Here is a 23,094-nt window from a genome sequence, read left to right on the forward strand (position 1 = left end):
CATGTAGGCTGAGGAATTCACCCACTGAACCTATGTCAGTGAAAGCAACTTCAATTATTCAAAATCAGAGAAATGGCTGAGGGAGTGAGATTAGTATTGGATGATTCACGTTTGTTTCAATTAATTCAGTTTAATTAAATGTTTTTGTCTAAAAGTATTAATTGTTTTAGTTTTTGTGTATCATTTTAAATTAAATTGATTGATAATAGTGTTTAACGTATTCGACAGGCATCTAGGGGTGCTTAACTTAGTGGTTTAGCATTATTTTAGTGTGCTTAGCGAGTCAGAGAATTGTACAGCGCAGAAACAGGCCCTTCGGCCCAACTCATCTATGCTGACCATGATGCCAATCAATGCTAATTCCAGTTGCCTGGATTAGGTTTATATCCCTCTATTTGTACTAGTACATGTCCAAATGCCTTTAAGTATTGTAATTGTTTCTGCCTCTATCACCTCCTCTGGCCGCTCATTCCACATTACCACCACCTTCTGTGTGAAAAACTTACCCCTCAAATCTCCTTTAAATTTCTCAGCCTATCTATATGCCTCATAGTCTTATAAAATTCTATAAGGTCACCCTTCAGCTTCCAATGAGAACAAACTCAGTCTACCCAATCTCTCTTTGTAACTAAAGCCCTCCGTTCCATGCAACATCCCGATGAATCTCTTCTACACTCTTTCTAATGCCACCATATCCTTCCTGTAGTATGGCAGCCACAATAATGTTATTTCTCAAACTAGTCTTGTTACTTTTTAGTGCTTTTAAAACTACTGGTTTCAGACAATACTCTGAATTTCAAAAACAAATAAAACTGAAAAAATTTATTTTAAAAAGTTTTAAAAATAAGCTAAAGCAGTTAAAAACTCGAGCACTTTAAACAATTCAAAACATTCAACTAATCAGTACAAACTCCCTATGAAGGGCAGCAAACAAGTTTGAATCTTTGACCCAAAAACTTGAAACTTAATGGACCTCATACGGATCATTTTTCACAAGAACTGACCCTGTGTGTTGCTGCTTCATACAAGATAGGGAGTTTACTAATGTTCTGTTAATGTTGTAATGTTTATGTTTAACAGAGAAACTGCAAAAAGAAACACCACCACAAACCTATATTATTTCAGCAACATTTTATTTAGCAATGCTTTCAATTTCAGAAAATGTGACTTTGGAGTGTTTATTGTCATAATTTTACAGATTTCAGCCAAGCTGAAAAAAAAATTACAAATGGGGTTTAAACAATGGTTAACACACCTTTGTTATGAATCCAGAAATTTTATTTCAAACTCTAATATAACATAAATATTGACCATAAAGATTTTTCTAAAGCTATATTTATAATAATAATTAGGAATTTTAAAGATCCAAACTCAAATCCATTGGTTATGGTTAATTTCTCATAGTTTTGCATAAAATTATTGCAATTTCAATTGCTCTATTTTCATTTTCTCTGCAACATAGACTTGACGTCCATTTCACAAATCTAATCATTGATTGGCCTGCATTGATGTTAAAATGTCCACCTTCAAACAAGGAAAACTTTACTCTTTATCCACTTACATACTGTGACCACTTCAACCACCAACTTGAATTCGAGTATTGAATAATATGCTAAGGACAAGTGCCACGTCTCCTATTCCACAATTAAAGGGTAAGATGTTATTCTGATCAATACCCATAGTGACATTACTCCTTACAAGTACTTTCATGATTCCATGTGAAACAATGACCAGAGGGCATCCCTTTGAATATAATGTAATGTGAACAAAAAAGAGCATTTACATCACCTCCTCCCACCTTCATCAACAACACCCAGGTTCCACAAGGTCACGTAAGATTAACAATTTCACAAATAGAAAAATGCCTATTTTCCAAATGTTCCAATGAGTTTAATATGAATGGATAGGCATGTTTGGAATATAATCTCTCTTGAACACACAAGAATTGATCATTTCTACCCTTCATCAAGGAAGGAGCAGTGGTATTAAATATATTTGCTGGCCTGCAGATTTTGTTGACAAATGTTGATAATCCCATTTCCTGCACACCCAAAACTCACTGCAGTGTATTTGCTTACAGTATGATATTACCTGGTTATTTCAGCATCTCACAAATTTAATGTCAAGGCACAGTTTAGTTGGAAATATTACTCCCTTTATTCCAGATGTCATACTAAATTCCATATTAGTTTGAAAAATATTATTGGCAGATTGACAAACAGTTCCTTTAATGATATTAGCAGCAAGAAGGAGAAAATATATTGGTGAAAATCAAATATATATGATTCTGGTACCTATAAATGATAAAGAGACTATAACCCTTTGTTAGTAGATATTTCAATGAAACTACATTTACAAGTTAACCTCATCTTCTTCTCATATAACTATGGTAATATGAGTACAAGCCATGCAAGATTTTCACTCAAAACCTTTTTATTGCTTTTCTCCAACCAAACTAACACCAGCCACTGCACTATTTCAAAGTTAGTGCAATATTCCCTGACTGATAATGCTACATTTATTAGTCAACTGCTCCCTACTGAAACTACAGATGACTCCATTGAGACCTGAATCATTCGCTTGGAGATATCTAATTGATCGATACTTGCAAAATTTTAATATAGTATGAAGCAGAAGAAAAAATATGTAGGCACTAAGAAAATTTGGCTTATTAAGGTTTTCGTATAATATTGCTAATTGAGATGTCTAAGCTACTTGAAAAGTAGATATCTTAAAAGTGTATGGTATAGGTTAGAATAAAGGATATTATCTCTTTAGTCATTACTTGTGCTGACTGACACACAATCAGTTATTTGAGGATTGTTGCCCTGAGTTGCTGAGTCTTTGGACCTGCAGACAAAGAGTTGGCTTCCCAATGATTTGTAAGCATACTTGAAATACATCAAATGCCCCATAGCAACAAAGGAGGTTGAAATGATTACAAGAAGACCAAATGCTTCTGGATTTGGAGCTAATATGACCATGATGAAATGCAATAGGTCAAGAAGATAATTCATAGAATTCTGTACACCATTAATCTTTCCCCGTTCTGATTCATCCACGTTTTCTTGAATGAGTTGTGTTACCGTTAAATCAAAGGACCAGAGCCCTGAGGAAAGATAAATAAATGTCACGGTTAGTTTCACAAAATAATAAGTGCTCAAATCTACACAAAGAGCAAGCCTGGTAGACTGAGGAAAGGTAATGCAACCTGTAATTTTTAGTTAAACAACTCATCTGTAGCATCTACAGCCTAGAAAAATAAATCAATTATCACTCATTCTCAATGCACAAATTGTTCATAAACCTGCCTAAGGAGTCATTTCCAGGTGACACCACAGTCTTTGGGAAACTGGACCATGCACTTCACTTTAGTGCACCTGGCATTTACTCAATGTAAAGCATGCACCTAATGACTTCCCTATCCACACAATGCACATTTCCACAACTACCAACTTAAATTGCTCCCTAAAGGTGCAACTATGACCTTTGTTCAAATCTCAGAAAAAAATTAAGAGCACATTATGCTGAATTCCAAATTATTCATGAATTAATGGATTTCCATTTTGACTTAATGTATTAATCAAAATATCTGCTTGTCTCATATTCCATAGATCAAAATATTTTCCCAATCATTTTTTCTTGTTTGCAGTCTTTCAATTTTAGACTCCCCCAGGCATCATGCTGCAATTTCTGCCTCACACAGGACCTCGTTACACTACTACAAAGGCAGTAGATCGCGAGAAGAGGAGTTGACTACGTACACTGATCTCTGCATCCCTCCTTCCCCATATATTCCCTGAGCCTTTGATGCAGCTGGTCTGTGGCTGCTGTGGGAATGGATCCTTTGAGGCTTGATGAGCTTCCATTTGTGCATCTCAGCAAAGACGCAGCAATGGAACTGGATCTTTCCAGCTCAAGTTGGCAATCACACAGGCACTGTTTTACTGCCTCTTTCTGACTGTAAACCGCCAACCTATTACCAATATCTTCTTGGCCAATTCTGCATTTTGTTTTAAATATGGGAAACGGAAGCAGAAAGTGGAGAATCCAAAGGAATTATGGTGGTCAAAGGGAGATGATTCATGGGGAAGATCAAAAGGGGGGGGAGGGAATGGAAAAGGATCTCCAGGAAGTGGGAGGAGAGCTGTGATGATGATTGGTAAGATTAGGAGATGGGGGCTGGAAGAGGGAGGGGATGGGAAGATGGACACTCCAGACTACCTGGCAGTGACTCAGGTAGAGTCAAATCCATTAATTAATGCCAAGCTGGCCTCAAATCCCACTTGCCTCAGTGTTCATTGTAGTGATGTACAGTGGAATTTCCTACGAAAGGATGCCAGTCCAACAATATATGTTGACTAGCATCAATGGGCATGCTCAGTGACCTCTGTGCAGATTTGTATCTTGGCTATTTTACCTGAATTAAGCATCCTGAAGTGTGGGATGTATGCACTAAGTACTCAAGCATATTTTGGATTTTAATAAAATCTATTTATCAAGTGCATAGAAATTAATCCGTTTCATCACAAAGGAAAACAGATTGAATTCATGTTAGCTGCTTATCTCCAAACATAGTACAAACCTTAAGTCATCCCCAGTTTAGATATTCATAGCATCCTAAAAGGAAGAAGGTCTAAAGAGTTCTCTTTTAGAGATGAACTTCCACTAGCCTATACATATCTCTTATTGACCTTTCATCTGAGTTTCACACTTACCAACTCTTGCAGCAATGATGCCAGCAAAGAGCAAGCTAACTGAGATGTAAGATTCTGGTAGAAATTCCTCACTGCTTGCAGATTCAGTCGTTGAGTTGTTGTATCCAATTGTGGTGATTAGCTGAGGTTCTGACGTTGTTCTAACTGCTTCCATCAAGGTATCCGTAGCCATGTATCTGCTGGTGAGCTCCATAAAAGGTGATACGGATAAATCCAGAGGACTTCCAGGCATGAACACAGAAATCACGCACAAAATCAGACATGAAAACTGAGTCACACCAGAAATGAAGCCTGCACGGATCAGGCCACACTTTCGGCGTATCCACGTGAAGGCAATGGTGCCCAGAATTCCTGCGACAGCAGAGGCCCCCATCAGCAAGCTCAGGAGAAATCCACTCAAACCTTGGGTGTAAGCATATCCTGTTGTAATACAGTCAAAGCCCAGGACAGTCATGTAGAGGAATGCCAGGCCCATGCCAGCCCAGAATATAGGTTGCTTGTAATAAGCTACCCACCCATCCCTTAATGTGTAGAAAGGCTCAAGAATTTTGTCACCACAACGTTGCTTTTTCTGTTGTTCCAGTGCCTTTATGTTCATCAGATGAGCACCTTCAGCTGGATGGTCTGATCCTGTTTTATCTCCAGTCTTCGTTTGGCCAGACTCAATATCTGGAAACACATAACATCTCCAATCAATAACCAGAGACATTACACCAGGAACCACGCTGCAAAAATACTTCACTGGCTGAAAGGCTCTTTGGACATCCTGATAGGGATGTGAAAATTGCTATATAAATACACATCTTCCTTGTTATCTTAGTATTTGTTACTACCAACTTTTCCTCCGGATTTTTTTTTAATAGGGACAGCATGGGCAGTTGTGGTGCACATACCGCTATCTTTTGAACAATGAAACTTAAATAGACCAAACTTGGTGCCAAGAGCAATACCTCATGCTTTCCACTGACTTAACCTAACTTAATTATTATGACACAGAAGGTGGCCATTCAGCCCCTTGAGTCCATGCCAGTTCCCAGCAGAGTGACCCCATCAATCCTATTCCCTTTCCTATTTCTCTGAAACACTTATTCTTTCTCACATTTCCACCAACTCTCCTTTGATTTTTTTTGCCATTTAATTACAGTAGGCATAATTAACTGGAGCTAATTACCATACCAGCACATATTTGGGATTTGGGGGGTGGGGGGGTGGGGGGGGAAGACTCTGGAGTACCCAGGACACCTACACAGTCACACAGGAAAACATGTAAACTCTGCAGAGATAGCACCTGATGTCGGGATTGAACCAAGGCTCCTGGAGCTGTGAGGCAGCAGCCTTAACTGTTACTCTGCTGCAGTGCCTCTGTGTGATCTCGATCCTAAATGGCCAGGCCCTGTGTGATGGAAGGGTCTTCTCCGACATAATGCTATCACATGGGTTAATCAGAACAAGATCCACTCAGAAAACAGCTGAAAATACTTTGACTGGCAGTAAACCCGTTCCCTCAGTCTCTGGAGTCCACAAACACTGTCAAAGACTTTGAACATTGCTGAATTTCTCTGACATTCAAAAACTATTTTAAAAAATTTAATTTAAAAAATCTTATATTACTTAAAACCATTTTTAAACATTCACACAGGAGACCCTAACTTGCTGATCCTTATATAGGGGAGGGAGGGATGCAGGGTTAGAATCTGACTCTATTATGTTAACACAACATCATGGCTAATGACTAATCATAGTGTGAATTTCTTTTGATTTTCTTTTAGGTAATTCTATGTTTGTATCACAGATGTGATCAACAAAATTGTTGGACTTGAAAGTGGAGTAATGAAAAATCAAACAAATAGGCAGAGGAAGGCTGCTTACTTGTGAGTAGCTATTAGTAACCCATGAGACAAACATCTATAATGGCAATAAATGTTTCTCTTTCAGATTTGCTTTCTTTTATTAGGGGATCCAACATAATAGAACCAAATCTGCCACTCAAACCCCAGGGAGAGCAGGCAAGCTTTAACTGGCTGGGAAGGAAATCCATTGCTGCAATTCATTGATGTAGTGTCTTTTCATAACATCATCATTTCTGACCCTTCAGAGAACATGCTGGCGTTTTATAATTCAGAGTTGGAGTCATCCTTTAACATTTAGCATAATTTCATATATTTATTCCAAAATCTAATATCTAATATATGGATTTAAAATTGCTGATAGCAAAAATTGTAATTGATTTAAACAAGTTAGATTGCAATTACGGTATTTTTATAACTTGTAACACGAAAATGACTAGGACTAAACAACAAATTGGATCCTATATGTTAGGGAAGTAAATTGGCTTGGATTACTGCGTGCACCCAAAGAAGGGTTGAGTGTTGTCTGACAAGCTAGCTGGTCACTAGTCATTGACAAAGTTATTGAGTACCTTTTTGTTTGTTCAGTGGCTTCAGCTCTTGTTCATCGACCTTCTGACTTGCTTTGATGGCCAGTGCAGGTGTTCTTTGGTAAATTTTCAACAGCAAATAATATTCAAAACACATGGAGAACAGATTCCAACCAGAAATAAAACCACAGCCAACTACCGTAGAGCCAAATGTCATTATTTGTCCGACTGCCATTGGAGCCAAAATATTTGTTACCTGATCAATTCTGCGAACTGTAGCATTCATATCTATTGGGACAGAAAAAGATTGCAGTGTTTATATTATCTGGACGTGCAGCCGCTTGTACATTTAACATACATTCATTTACAATAAAAGGACTTTTATATTATCTGTTTTACAAGTGGTTACGGTAGCATTGCTTTCAACAATAATATTCAATAAGTACAAGAAATTGTCAGTTAGATTGAGCTCTATAAATATGGTGAATGCTTGCTAGGTTGATTTACTGTTCAAGAATGACTGTACAATTATGCATCCACATAAAGATCCTTAATAAGTAAGCCTTTTGTGATAACATTGTGAACTTCTTTTACAATGGTTATTTAACTCACAGTAGTAGCCATCTAACCTGTTGTTATAAAAAGAATTTGACCCATATTTGAGAACACAAAGGGACGTTATTGATTTTAAACCGAAGCTCCTTGTACTGACCTTGAACCTGTGTTACAAGTTAAAATATTTATTTTTGATATCAATGTGCTCAGTTTCCCTACAGTATCATAGATAATGGGGTAGGATTGTGGCCTAAACTTGAGCTGTTTCTATCCAAGTCCCCTTTCTTATCCCTTGAAGATCTTGACTTTGTAGCTGGCTTCACTCTTCCAACTCTTAGCCAACACCACACACAAGAAAAAAAATGCATTGAGGCAGTAAACTGGATGAGAATTAACTGCAACAAAGTCGATATCATGACCTTCAACATCACCAGTGCTGACAGACCAATGTACAAACATTCACATACTTGGGCAAAACCATCAGGCAAGATGGTAGAATATGCAGAACATCCAAAACAGGAACATGTTCAGGAGCTTAAATATAGTATGGACATCATCAAAATTCACCCTAAAGCAAAACTCAAGATTCATCAGAGCTGAGAACTTTCAGCATGGAATGTTGGAGTGATGGACTTTGACACATCCAAACTGACTTCATTTTACACAATATGCCTCAAAAAAATGCTATCTTCAGGCCCAGAGTAAACTCAAATCAAGGGCTACTTGCTCAATGCAGCCAAGAAAGTCTGAGTATCATTACTACTAGAAGGCGTTGTAGATGGATTGACCGTGTGCTTCTGACGGAAGCTGATTCCATCACAAGGATTGCAACAGGATGGACAGCTGATGGTAAGTAAAAACAAGGCCACCCAAAAACAACATGGTGAAGAGCTGTGGAAGCCAAGCTGGGAAGCAGCTAGAGATCCATTGAAAGACTTGCCAGAAACAAACAGGAGGGTGCAAGGTTCTTGTCACTGCTCTAACCACCAATGGCACAAGAAAACAGTATAAAATAAGGATGTATAGTAAGGCCAAACAAATGTCCACAGTGAGCACATTTAAATATAATTCATTCAGGTCAAGGTTGAAAATATAGTTGACTTGGAAGCTGCAATCCTACAATCCATTATACTGATCAGTGTTAATTCTTAAGTCATGGCTCATGACAAAAAAGTAAACATTACAAAAATGAAAACCTTCTTTATATACATCACTGTTTAAAATGCATCAATTGGACAAAAACCAAGTAAAATAAAACAAATAAGTAGAACATTAAACATGACACGACAATAAAAATTAATAGTTAGATGAGTGAGTATATAATAGAAGAACATTATGTTTGCTTTCAAAACAACCATAATCTCCACTATACCAGCACTTAGAAATGCCAGCAGAAGCCAGGACAGGAGGCAAGCAAAGACTAGACGACATGTCACTGGCGACTAAAGTATGTGTCTGCTCCAGAGGACACAATGAGGGCTTCAAGGGGACAGCCCACAGACAGAGGCATGCGCAATAGAACACTTGGCACATTGGCAGGGCTGAATGAAAGCCTACACACAATATCAAGGAGCATAAGGAATACCAGCTCCAACATTAAATTGTGTGCAAAGCCTGGAGCTCAAGCTTACCAGCATGGAAGCAATGGACAGTCCCCTTGTGAGAACTTGGCTGGGTAAAGACTCCCACCTGAACCTAGCTGCACAACTTTATTGCACGCATTCTAAAATAATTCCTTGAAGTCAAGCACTGGAGGATGTCTTGAGAAGAGAGTGCTATACAAATGCAGGTTTTTAACTAGATATACTTGTTTATGAAGCAACTTTTTTTTAAAACAGGGAACTGTAATTAGTCTTGGTTTGTACCTGTTGTGGAAAACACTTTACCAGGCAGAGTTAGCGAAAGGTCACCAGCAGCCACAGAAGGCACCAACAACTGTGCGGGAAGCTATTAACAGTAGCATGGGAGTGGTGTAATGAAGTATTTGGTAACATTATTGAAGGGTGGAGGGGCTAAGGGAGTACAGAGTTCAGATGGGAGGAGGGATAAAAGATGCACGAGAGTCAGAAGAGTACTGATGGAAAGCTCTACAAGAACCACTGGTGAGTTGAGGACAAGGCAAGGCTGTAGGCAACACTGAATACCCAGTACAGGATTTAAATGCACCCAGCAGAAACTAAGTGTTGCAATACAGTTGAAATTCCAGGTTTAGTCCTGCCCAGTCAGGTAAACTTACGTTCATCTTTGTTTAGAAGAAGGGACAGTTGGAAAAGAGCATAATGGAGGATCTGTTGTCTGATCAAAATGTGCAGATATCTGTACTGCAACATTTTGCTAGTTTGTCAAAGATTATGCAACTAGGGCTGAGTATGCTTGGATTGCAACTTCCACAGCTGTCACGAGCTTTTTAACATAAGTAAATGTCTGAAATGAGTTCAACCTTCCTGACTGTACTGTTGAAATTCTCTTATCTTCCATGTTTTTGACTTTGCCGATTTTTAAATTTGAGAATCAACTTCATATTTTGTAGTGTTTTTTTTCAACCTTCCGCTGTCATTTCAGTCATCTTCATTTGGTTAGGCCTTAATACAGACATAGCTTTAATAATTCCTCATTATAGGGCTCTCTCATAAACCATAAATTCAAATAGAACACCTGTTATATATGATTTATTCATTAACCAAGAAACTTCATCTGTGCTCACTGCTCATGATTCGAACCTTCTGTGGCAGTCACAGTAATCTCATTCATGAACAAGACAGTTCTACCATGTTACAGGGAACCAACAGATTTATTAAAAGATGAAGGAATCCCCTGCATTAGGAGTCTGGGATCCTTCCTTCCCAATTACAGTTGTGTCCATAAACCAATAAATCAGCAGATTGTGTTTATCTAAATCAACGGGGAGCTCAAGACTCAGCAGCTCACAAAAATGGTTTGTCACACCTTCAACAACAACTTTGGAGGAAGCTTCATTAAAACCTATTCTTTTTACTGTAGGTGAAAATATTTGAGTTGTCTCCATGTGCCCCCCACTTTCATAGCAAACCATGCTCTATGAATGTCCGTGAGGCCACAACCAGCCTCACGCTTCCTGAGCAGTAGTATACCGTGATCACTGGTATGATTGCCTCGGCAAAAGGCTTTCATTGGGCACATTCTAAGCTTGTATTCGTCTTGTGAGGGCAAAGTGTCAGTGACCCAGGTTCAATCCAGACTATGGGTGCTGCCTGTGCGGAGTCTGTGCTTAGGGCCTTTTCTCACTCTGAGTCATAGAATTTTAAATACAGCAGAATTTGGAATATACCTTCACCAGAAGGACAACAGTGGCTCAAGAAGGTACCACCTTCTCATGAGCAGTTAGGGAAAAGCAATAAGTGTTGGCCTTGATAGTGACGCTTGGATCCTGGAAAATCAATTTTTAAAAATGTGGCTGGATTCCTTCCTTGAAGTCCTTATTTATAAAACGAGGAAGATCAGCAAGAGGTCAGAAAAATAATTAAGTTCTGCTTTCAGTTCATTTCAGTTCCCCTGACCCCATGCAGGATATTATACAAAACTCCCAGCAGTATAAACTATAACTCTGTTGGTCTGGTGACCTACCCAGTGTTTAAGTGGAGCAGGGAGGTCCTCAATTAGTTAACTTACATGTTGGCATGGTTTTCTTCCTTTTGCAGACCATACTGAATCATGCCTCCTCTCTAGACTTACTAGGCAACAGTTATTGGTTTGACTGGTACTGGCCAAAACAACTGGCCATGAATTGGTATGTGGCACTTGAAACATACCATGTCACCTGCAGGTGGTGGTTTTCAAAAGAGGAATCCATCTGTGCACCTGGTTCAGCAGGATCATTCTGTGGGTAAACCATACTCCTCCTCAGCTTCATTATTCAGGACTCCAGATCCCTTCATCATTTATAAACACCTCAGAGTGATATCTTGAACACAAGCTGGTGTGATTGGCTTGGAACGGCATTTCCTCACTGCAGGCCTTCCAGCCTGTGTTACGATCCATGGTTTCAGTTCCTGACATGAAAATGTTTTTTTTCTTCAGCACAGGACTTATTCCTTGGAGTTTGTTCCCAGATTTGATAGAATTCTAACAGCAATGTCAAATCTCCTTGGCAGTGAGTGCTAACCACAAATGCAAATATCATTTGTCATTGCTGGAAGCCCTTTATATGTGGGAACAGCATTCTTGACATTTATTGACAAGGATTGACATTCCCATTCTTGACAAGGATCAGATAGGGCTCATGAGGAATATAGGGTAGCGAGGGAGGAACTTAAGAAGGGGCTGAGGAGAGCAAGAAGGGGACATGAAAAGGCCTTGACGAGTAGGGTTAAGGAAAACCCCAAGGCATTTTTCACTTATGTGAAGAGCAAAAGGATGATGAGAGTAAAGGTAGGACTGATTAGAGACAAAGGTGGAAAGATGTGCCTGGAGGCTGTGGAAGTGTGTGAGGTCCTCAATGAATACTTCAGTATTCACCAAGGAGGGGGGCCTTGATGATGCTGAGGACAGTGTTGGTAAAGTTAATGTTCTAGAGCATGTTGATATCAAGAGAGAGGATGCGTTGGAGCTGTTAAAAAATATTAGAACAGATAAGTCCCCGGGGCCTGACAGAATATTCCCCAGGCTGCTCCGCGAGGAAAGGGAGGAGATTGCTGAACCGTTGGCTAGAATCTTTGAGTCCTCGTTGTCAACGGGAATGGTACCAGAGGATTGGAGGGTGGAAAATGTTGTGCCCTTATTCAAAAAAGGTAGTAGGGATAGTACAGGGAATTATAGACCAGTGAGCCTTACATCTATGGTGGGCAAGCTGTCGGAAAGGATTCTTAGAGATAGGATCTATGGGCATTTAGAGAATCATGGTCTGATCAGGGACAGCCAGCATGGCTTTGTGAAGGGCAGATCATGTCTCACAAGCCTGATAGGGTTCTTTGAGGAGGTGACCGGGCAGATCGATGAGGATAGTGCAGTAGATGTGGTCTACATGGATTTTAGTAAGGCATTTGACAAGGTTCCACGTGGTCGGCTTCTTCAGAAGGTCAGAGGGCATGGGATCCAGGGAAGCTTAGCTGTGTGGATTCAGAATTGGCTTGCCTGTAGAAAGCAGAGGGTTGTGGTGGAGGGAGTGCATTCAGATTGGAGGGCTGTGACTGGCAGTGTCCCACAAGGATCCGCTCTGGGACCTCTGCTTTTCATGATTTTTATTAGTGACTTGGATGAGGGGGTAGAAGGGTGGGTTGGCAAGTTTACAGACGACACAAAGGTTGGTGGTGTTGTGGATAGTGTGGAGGATTGTCGAAGCTTGCAGAGGGACATTGATAGGATGCAGAGCTGGGCTGAGAAGTGGCAGATGGAGTTCAATCCGGAGAAGTGTGAGGTGGTACACTTTGGAAGGACAAACTCCAAGGCAGAGTACAAAGTTAATGGCAGGATTCTGGGTAGTGTGGAGGAGCAGAGGGATCTGGGGGTTCATATCCACAAATCCCTGAAAGTTTCTCACGGGTGGATAGGGTAGTTAAGAAAGCTTATGGGATGTTAGCATTCATAAGTCGTGGGATCAAGTTTAAGAGCTGCGGGGTAATGATGCAGCTCTATAAAACTCTGGTTAGACCACACTTAGAGTACTATGTCCAGTTCTGGTCACCTCGTTATAGGAAGGATGTGGAAGCATTGGAAAGGGTGCAGAGGAGATTTACCAGGATGCTGCCTAGTTTGGAGAGTATGCGTTATGAGGAGAGACTAAGGGAGCTAGGGCTTTACTCTTTGGAGAGAAGGAGGATAAGGGGAGACATGATAGAGGTGTACAAAATATTAAGAGGAACAGATAGAGTAGACAGCCAGCGCCTCTTTCCCAGGGCACCAATGCTCAATACAAGAGGGCATGGCTTTAAAGTAATGGGTGGGAAGTTCAAGGGAGATATTAGAGGAAGGTTTTTTACCCAGAGAGTGGTTGGGGCATGGAATGCGCTGCCTGGGGCTGTGGTAGAGGCAGATACATTGGTCAAATTCAAGAGATTACTAGATAAGCATATGGAAGAATTTAAAATAGGGGGATATGTGGGAGGAAGGGGTTAGATAGGCTTAGGCGAGGTTTAAAGTTTGGCACAACATTGTGGGCCGAAGGGCCTGTATTGTGCTGTACTGTTCTCTGGATTCTATGGATTTATCAAATTGTGTGTTTAGCCACAAGGCTACTAACATGGCATGTTCATGGTGCTTCGTTCCATCTATTATAGCAGGTGGAGTATCAGTGTCCTTGGTTTAAGAGCTTTTGCCTGATTGGCCTGCAAACACTATCATCCACTGCATGGAAGTTGCCTTGGTTAAGTTACAAGTAGCTTGGTGGGTAGATTTGAAATGTAGGTGAGCTATGTAAAAACTCAAAAATGACTACACTCATGTTGTTGAATTTTATAATTGAAAATTTGAACTATTTTCTACCACTTCATACAATTTTAAAAATTACATCGCCCTCACCAGCTTAAGCTGTTTTAATAGAGAGTTTCTCATTCTTCATGCATACTCATGTTCCTTCATTATACTTTGTGGACATAAAATAAAGTGGAAATTTAAAAAACTGCACATCACCACTGATTTAATTAAAATGCTGGATCCATGAAGTGATCCAAAAACATCATGAAGCCTGCAAAAGAAAAATCTGTATTTGTACTAAAGTGCCACAGTCCAATTAAAACACATTCATGCTTTAAACATATTGGCTGCCATCCCAAACAAAATCTATTTTAGCACTGAAGGAAACTGATCCGACTCTACCCTTGTGTCCTCTACAGTCCTATACTATGGAAGGACCTACCCTGCTAAATGTCTGACAACAGCTTAAAAGCTTTCCCTAATGTTTATGTGGCATAATATGAGGTATTTCATAAAGTTGAAAACTTTTACTTGAAGAGGATTCATGACTTACAACTGATTTGCCAAATACCATTTGTTTTTCTCCCTTCTTTTCTGACAGTGCCGGTCTTTCCTGTGCGATAGGGTATGGTAGTTCCAGCGTATCAAGCCAAACCCAATCCTGCCTTACCTCGGCACAGGTGTACTTTCCAGCAAGGATCACTAGACTACACCCAAAAACCACAGCCATATCTGTTTTATAATCCCTAGCCCAGGAACATTGAAGCCAATTATACGTAGTTGCTATCTCAGCTATTAAGCTAATCAGGGCCCGGATAAAAAAATGACCTTATGAAAGACCTCATAACATTCTGACTTGCCCATCTAACTACTGCAAAGCTGAAGCAGTTTAAAGGGGCTGTCTGTTCTATAATTATCATCTCCTGCCAAGATAAATCAGTGGGCCTGTTTTGCACATTGTGTACATAGCACAGCTGATACAACAAGCTGAGACTTTTAACAAATCCATAAGTAAATCCATCAATGATTATCCTTGAGCAAATCTATTGGGAAAGCCTTGGGCCTTGACATGTGGTACAATTGATTTATTCTTTACCAAAGGGTGCAAGATAAAAAGTAGAAGGGCCCTAAGCAGAACATGATATCAGACACTGCTGCATGTCACATTCTTGGTAGCAATAGCACTGGTTATTTATTAACAAATAATCAGATGTGTATGAATTGTAAAAGTATATTCTGTTGGCATATAATAATTGCCCAATGCATGCACACTAAATTAGTTGATTAGGCTGACCTTTACTTGTCATTTGACTTGTATCGTGATCTGCCTCAATGTAATCTAGTGAATAGTTCTCACACAAAACCAGAGTTGAAATTCTGGGCAAAGAATGCACTAATCAACAGATTGGTCAGAAATGATCAACTGATTCTGTGCTGCTCCAGGGTGCAGACATTTCACACAGCAACACGATTGGAATATAGCATTGACTTTTACCTGCCAATTTACTTCTGTCTTCTCCTGCGACAACAACAATCCAATCTCTCTGAATTGTGATTCCCATGGCAGTGCTTGCCAGATTTGCAATGTTAGCGATGGTAATGACCAAAATGTAGCAGCCAGTCTACAAAAAAGTTAAACAGAGGTAACACTTGAGAAGCAGTTGATTGAAAGAATCATATTCATATTTTTTTAAAAGAGAACAGCATCAGTATTACATTCTGGTTTACTTCATCAGATTATAATTTGGTTTAAATGAATGAATAGTGTGTTTGAGCTTTTGTGAGAATGAGAAAGATTAATACAGAGAGCTTCATGTAAATAGATGAGATGCCTGCATCTAAATAAGTCCCAGCTTACAAAGGCCCTCAGTAGGTCTGGGACAAGCCAAACGTTTGATGCTGGTGTACCTGTGAAGTGCAATTGAGCTGGCATTACCAAGCATTAAACTGGGAATTCTGCCCTGCAATCCTACTCCAGTCAAGCCTGGCAAAGGATCGGAATTCCCATTAGGACGTTCAAGGTTTTTTTTATATGTATTTTATTTTAATGTTTTTGATAATTAATTAGTTTTTCAATTATATTCTTATTTTTTAATTTTTAATGGTTTTTAAAAATTATTTACAACAATTTTGATTTTTTTTTCTATCTCTGAATAGACCTTTAAAAACTGTTACAAATGCCTCCCAGTTTTGCTGGCATCTCAGACTCTGCCTCCCAACTTTGCCTCCCATCAAGGGCTGCAGTTCAGGGTCAGGGCCTCAGCAGTGTCTGCATCCTCCATGTCAGGCCCAGATAGAGTAGGTGATGCCCCAAATCCAGATTGCTGTCTTTTCTAGGGGAAGATGGATTGCTACTAGTTCTCTGATGATTGCCCCCAGTTTAGAAGGCTGGATGTCATCCTAAAGGATGCCAACATAATTTACAGAATCCGACCAATAGCTTGATCTGCTAGATTAGCAGTCTGCACAGTTAAAGAGACCAGCTGAGGTTTAGGCCAATAATCCACAAGATTGTTTGTAACATAACTTTCTTCCAAAGCCCATCAAACATTGCTCTTTGTGAGATCTTAAGTTTCCTCTACCATCTTTAAAAACCCATCTTCCCCTTACTTTGAAAACATGCAAGAAGTCTCTGACAATATACGACCTTAAATTTAATGTGAACAAAGTAAGCAAGACCAACTTTGTATGTGAATCTAACCTCTTCCATGACCTCCACAAACAGCATTTTGCAATGACTGAGAAAAGTGCTTGTTTGCTAAAATACAGGACAATGGGGCAACACAAAGTCATAAAAGTTCTCCTGTGCTTGAATTTACTATATTGTTAAGCAGTACAATGCAGGTTATTTCAAAAGCAGCAAAACAAAAAGCACTGGAAAGCTTTGGAAATTAGCAGAATTTTTTGCTCCCAGCTCTGGATATCATTGAAGCAAAAATGAGAGGCCCCATTTTAGCCCGGGATGGGGAATCTGACATGCAATTCCCCATAATCCTGGAGCTTATTTGAAATTGTACTCAAAGCCAGTGGTGATGGTGTGGAGGCCAAAGGATACAAAAGGAAAACCACACAACTGTGGGGGTTACCCAAATCCAAAGAAACTAGCCTTTGGATTTGGATAACCCCTACAGCTGTGTGATTGGATCACAGTGGGGAAAGGGAAGTTGGTGGAGCAGGAGTATGGTGGGGTGGGGGGAAACTGAAGTTGTAAAATTCTGAGGGAGTAACAGTGTGCCCTGGCCCATAAGGAAGCATTCAGACAAAATATTCATCAGAATATGCCAGGGTCTCTTCTGACACTCATGCTACTTTTCTTGGCAGCTGCTGGACTGAGCACAGTTTACACGATCTTTAGTTAAATTTTCACCAGATCAGGAGTTATGTCATCGGTTTCTGGAAGAGGTTGACATTATCTAAAAATACAGCATTTAAAATGGTGGGCTGGGTGGGGGAGGAGGAGACACAGGGTGTAGGGAAGTGGAGGTTACTTGTAGGTACCATGAGAAAGCAACAGGTAGCTAAGCCTGCTGCTGTTTTACAACACTTGCCAGCATCATCTCTGCTCATCTGGCAGTATATCATTAGGCTTTGCACTGTCTTAAGCTGCATTTTGAAACACGAACCATATTCACATTATTTCAGTCATGGTGTAGCACAGTCAAAAATGTCAAACTAAACTGTAGAACAACTAATAAATGAAGACTTACAAGTAGCCATCCTTGGAACATGGTGGTAAGAGAAGGTTTAAACAGATAGACCATCATCAGGATGACGCCACAAATGATGACTGAGACATTCTGAACAATCAAGGATATTTGGGCAACTATCGTAGGAGTGAGAAGAGAATTGGTTATATTGAAATGAATCACAATTATTCACAAAATGTGTTTTTAGAAATTAAAAGTCAATGGATTGCAGTGTAGTGCTATTTGTTCACAACTTAGATATGGCATGTCCAATGTTTCACAACTTTTGGACAGATCAACAAGTTTAAATAAGACAACATGCAAGTCTTCAGAAAAATGCTACATCTAAATTCTGGACGTGAAAGTCCACTGTTAATAATTTTATTGGAAAAGTATGGAAACAGACTGGAATTTCAATAAAGTTATCAGTAGATGGAATTTTGTCTCATTTAGGATTATTTGTACTGCAGTTTTCTGAAATCATCTGAAAATTTGTAATGCAGTTTTCCGAGAGATTGTCAGTGGGAATATCTCAGCCTGGCAGAATATCAACCACCTTTCCCCGGGCCAGATTTTCCACCCATTAATCAATGCTGACAATTCACTGATGTGCATTCCAAGTAAGTGAGTTTCTTTGCCAGCAAGTCAATCTAAAGTGTTAGCTCTTGTTTATCCTTTTATTCTCTTTCAACTCTCTGGCAGGTATTATGGCTCTTTTCTTTTTTTGTTTCTCGTGTAACAGAAATGACAAAAATGGCTTATCCAATTCCTTTATTACGAGTTTGAATAAGTAAGTAGTGTGGAACTCTATTCAGTTTTTTTGTATTTTCCTTCTTACCTTTTCACCATCCTAATTAGTCATTCCATGCCAGTTGCCACTGAAGCTAGATATCATTTTGTCAACTGGGAGATATTTATGAAATACACAGTTTTCATGGCACAAAAGGCAGCCATGCAACAAAATACAGAGCTTTGAAGTTTGACAGGGCATAAAATTGGCATTCCCAGAGTGGCTCCCCTGTCCAATTCCTATTCATTGACTTCCAGACATCATGTCCTTTACTACCAAGTTCCAAAAGTCATGTAGCTTCAATGGTCCAACTGGAAGAATACAACCTTTCAATTTTTGCCCTAAGTCCTTCTGTTCTCTAGTCTCTAAGCTCTGGAATAGTCTTGCTAATTCTGCCCCTCTATATTTCTTACCTGCTTTCAGATGACCCTCAAACCCTTCTCTTTTCTCAAGCCAATTCCAGCATCTCCTTGGGTGAGACTACCTTAAATTTTATTCAATTACACTCCAATGATGTTTTGCTATGATAAAGAAGCCATGTAAATGAGTGAGTTATAAATGTTCAATATAGAAAAAGCAAAACACATCTGATTGTGCAGGCATGCATAAAGAAAAATAAGAACAAAGCCAAGGAAGAAAATCAAAGCAAAAGGGACTTCGTTGTAAGACAGGAAGGAGATCTCAAGCAATAGAGAAACAGAGGCAGGGTAAGAGAAATGTAAGGTCCAAAATACACCTAAAATTCAGAATTTAAATAGGAGCTAAACTCTTTTATTCTGTACTTTCTGGGTATTTGAATATACTAATTTTGGAAATGATACACCTAACTTGCACAGAGCAAGGTCCTGCTAACGACAATTTGTTCATGGCCACAAAATCTGTTTTAAAGGAGTTGGTTCGAAGGTTACATATTGGCCAAGACATTGGGGAGTACTTCTCTGGTGTTCTCTGTCACATTGTCTTTGGATCTTTAAAGCTCATCTGAGATGGCTGATGAGCCCTCATTTTAATGTTTTGTTCAAAAGGCATCTCTGTCAGTGCAGCATTTTCTGTGACTTGACCACACAGTTTCTGTTAGCTAGGAATGTAACTCTCTGAGCCACAGATAGTTATTAGTATGGGTTTTGTTGAGCCAACTCATGTTTTGGCTGATCTATCCTTGCTATGTGAGCAGCAACCAAGCTGCATTTATTTCAAATCCCCAGTTGCCTTGTGAAGGCTGCACTGAACCATAAACTTCTGCAATCTTGTTGATCAATCACTGGCCCAAAATGGTGGTGTCCCATGGAGTGAAATAAGACTCTCAAGACTGCCAATATCTAAATCTTCCAGTAGCACATCTCACACTTATTGTAAAGCAAACATGTCACGAGTCAGGCGCACCTGTACTTGACAGTAGGCACAGACTTCACCTTATTATCCCCAGTAAGACCAAAACATACCATCTAAAACTGTTCATTGTCTTTACTTTGAAAGTTTATCTTTTTATTTATGAAGGTCTTGCATTCATCTTGTCTCTCACATCCTTATAACAGGTCCCAAGGTTCTGAATGGCCGAAGAATTATTGTGTAAATGCAGTAAATGTTGTGATAGATACAGAAAGTGTTAACTAGACTTTTCTTTATTCATTCTCAAACTGTGGACATTACTATCAACATTGACATTTATTGTCTGTCCCTAACAGTCCCTGAAGAAAGCCATTAGGAATCAACCACACTGGTGAGTCGGTAGTTACCTATTGGACAGATTGGGTGAGGACAGTAGATTTTCTTCCCTGAAGGGCATTAGCGAACCTGGTGGGTTTTTACATCAATCCTGTGGTTTCGCAATTATCATTATTGAAACTAAGATTATTTTTTCAAATTCTAGATTTATTAAATTACATGAGTATAAATTGGTGGGATTTGAACTTATGTCTCTGAAGCAATGATCCAGACCTCTGGTTGTTGGTCCTGCAACTTATCCATTTGGCTACCTTACAGGAACTTTGGTGTTATGAATAGCTTAGAATATAAATGCAAAGAAGTTACAGTAAATGTTATGAAATGCTGATTAAAATCCATCTGGAGTATTGAAACTAATCTTACACAGCAAATTGGATTGCTTTGCCTGAATGGATGATAGAAGCAGATTCAAGAGTAGCTTGTGCATCATCCTTCAGATAGATATTAAGGGCTTGGAGAGGTTACAGAAGAGATTTATAGAATGATGCCAGGGATGTGGCACTTCAACCATGTGTAACAACAATAGAAGATGGGATTACTCTCCTTTGAGCAGTGAGGGTGAAGGGGTGGTATGATAGAGATATTTAACATCATGAAGGGTTTTGATAGAGTAACCATGAAGAAATTGTTTCCAGATGTCGTAGATTTAAAGTGACTGGCAGTGAAACTAAGGGGACCCAAAGTTAAAAAATATTACACAGCAAATTGGATTGCTTTGCCTGAATGGATGATGGAAGCAGATTCAGGAGTAGCTTCCAAAGAGAAATTGGATTATTACTTGTTGGGGAAAATTGCAGAATAGGGAAAAATCTAGAGAGCAGCCGTAATTATACAAAGACCTGGCACAAACACAATGAGGTAAATGTTTTTCTGGTACCGAACTGTACTATGATTTAATGAAAATTTGCACATAGTACAGCACTTCAAATAGCACTGATATGGATTACCAAATAAACTGTTTTGGTGGTAGCAGTTACAGAACAAATATTGATCATTACACTGTGTGAACTCTTTGCTCACTTTAATAAAAACTGCCATGTGATCTTTTGTGTCAGTCTGAACAGGTGAAGCAGGTATCATTTTAACATCACTTTCAAAAGTTGTCGTGTTTAACAATGAACCAAAGCTGCAGTACTGCACTGGAGTCAGACTAGAATGCCTGCTTAATTACAATTTATATGCTTATGTCCAATTATAGTTGCCACACTTTAGAAAGGATGTGAAGGTCTGAGAAAGGATCCTGAAAAAAATTATTAGTATGGTTCTAGAGATGGAGGATTTCAGCTATAAGATCAGACTGGAGAAGCTGGGGTTATTCTCCAATGGAATGAGGAATGTTGGGAGGAGATTTGACAAAGGTGTTCAGGATCATGATGGGTTTAGGTAGGGTAAGCAGAGAGGAGCTATTCCCAAAGAATGAGGGCAAAAATTTGAAGTAATGGTGAAAACAATTAAGACTTCCAAGAGGGAAATGGACAGGCACATGAGAAACAATGATTTGCAAGGTTATGGGGAAAGAGCAGTGAAGTGGGCCTTATGGCATAGCTCTACAGAGAGCCTGAATAAATTCAGTCCAACCACTGTCCTCCTTCTGTATCATAATGATTTAATTATTTAAAATGGAGTTTAACCGTGTAACTTTTCACCCTAGAAGTGAGAGCTCTACTATTAGGTTGCAATGCTATTATTTAGTGGAATGATCGTTTATTAGGCAGGAAAAGTCTAGTGAAACATCTAGGAAAGAATTTCTTGGTAAAAATCTGGCAAACTTTTCATCATCCTTCGACTCCACTCCCCCATCCCTCCCACCCCCATTCCTGTGCCGCAATTTCTTCAATGCCAAAGCACAGCGAATGTAATGTGCACTTGAAAACAAGAATGTGGAATTTTTCACAAGATCTTTAACATGTTTAGCCAATCCAAACATGACCTAAATGTCAGCATGTATTTTAAGATCCACCAAACATTACAGGAAATTGAGGAATATGTTAATCATTTGTGAATGAAAATATGTTTTTATTCTTCAAGGGATGTGGGTTTTGCAGATTGAGTTGGCCTTTAATTGCCCATCCATAATTGCCTTTGAGAATCACCGAAAGCATTGCAGTGAGCAGCTTTCTTAGACCGCTGCAGTCCTTGTGTTAGGGAGAGTGCTCCAGGATTTTGACCCAGAGACGGTGAAGGAACAGTGACATATTTCCAAGTCAATGGTGTGTGATATACCAACCTACTGTCCAATAATACACGCTTAGTTCATCTGTTACCTACAGCGCACTGGGGAATTTCATCTCCGTAAAGGTTGAGCAGTATAAATGTAAAGGGCAAACTGAAGAAATAAATAGAGAGGTAGAGATGTTGATTCAGTGAAGTTGAAGGACAAAGTGAGAGAAAAGAGAAAAGTTAAATTGTGGCCACACAGTTACAATTTGAATCAGAGACAAAATAATTAGAGAACTCCATGCAATAATAGGTTTAAATCATAAAGGCATAACTGAACAGATAAAAAGACCCTGGTGTAATACCAGAGAACAGACTGCAATGATGAAACAATGTTTATCTTCTGAGCTTACTATCACACTTCCTTTATGTATACTAATACCATTGCTCTCACTTCCAGATACATGCTTGTACTGGATAAAAATAACAAACATTCTTCTTATTTTCTAGTTCATGCATTAAAGTAATATAACAAACAATAAGTTGTTATAAAGTAAGATAGGACAACTGTTTATGTTCTTCTCCTGTTGACTTTGAATCTTATCAGAAAAATTTCAAAATCCTCTGAACATTGCATGAGGACGCTGTCTAACCAGAGATGTTACATATGCTATTATTGAGCATGCTGGATAATCTTAA

The 23,094-nt window shown here is 39.2% G+C and overlaps 1 protein-coding gene across 1 annotated transcript in view; it reads right to left on the reverse strand.

Moving 5' to 3' along the window:
• Nucleotides 1-1,114: 1,114 nt before the first annotated feature.
• Nucleotides 1,115-23,094, reverse strand: part of slc40a1 (solute carrier family 40 member 1) — a 35,965-nt gene continuing 13,985 nt past the window's right edge. The window contains exons 4-8 of the mRNA XM_052026612.1: nucleotides 17,745-17,860; nucleotides 15,533-15,659; nucleotides 7,138-7,383; nucleotides 4,719-5,387; nucleotides 1,115-3,109 (exon numbers count right to left, since the gene is read on the reverse strand). Of these exons, the coding sequence (XP_051882572.1) occupies nucleotides 2,775-3,109; nucleotides 4,719-5,387; nucleotides 7,138-7,383; nucleotides 15,533-15,659; nucleotides 17,745-17,860 (1,493 nt within the window). The 3' untranslated portion in view covers nucleotides 1,115-2,774. The remainder of the gene's footprint in view (nucleotides 3,110-4,718; nucleotides 5,388-7,137; nucleotides 7,384-15,532; nucleotides 15,660-17,744; nucleotides 17,861-23,094) is intronic.

The sequence above is a fragment of the Pristis pectinata genome, chromosome 1, assembly GCF_009764475.1.
Source record: "Pristis pectinata isolate sPriPec2 chromosome 1, sPriPec2.1.pri, whole genome shotgun sequence".
NCBI lineage: Eukaryota > Metazoa > Chordata > Chondrichthyes > Rhinopristiformes > Pristidae > Pristis > Pristis pectinata.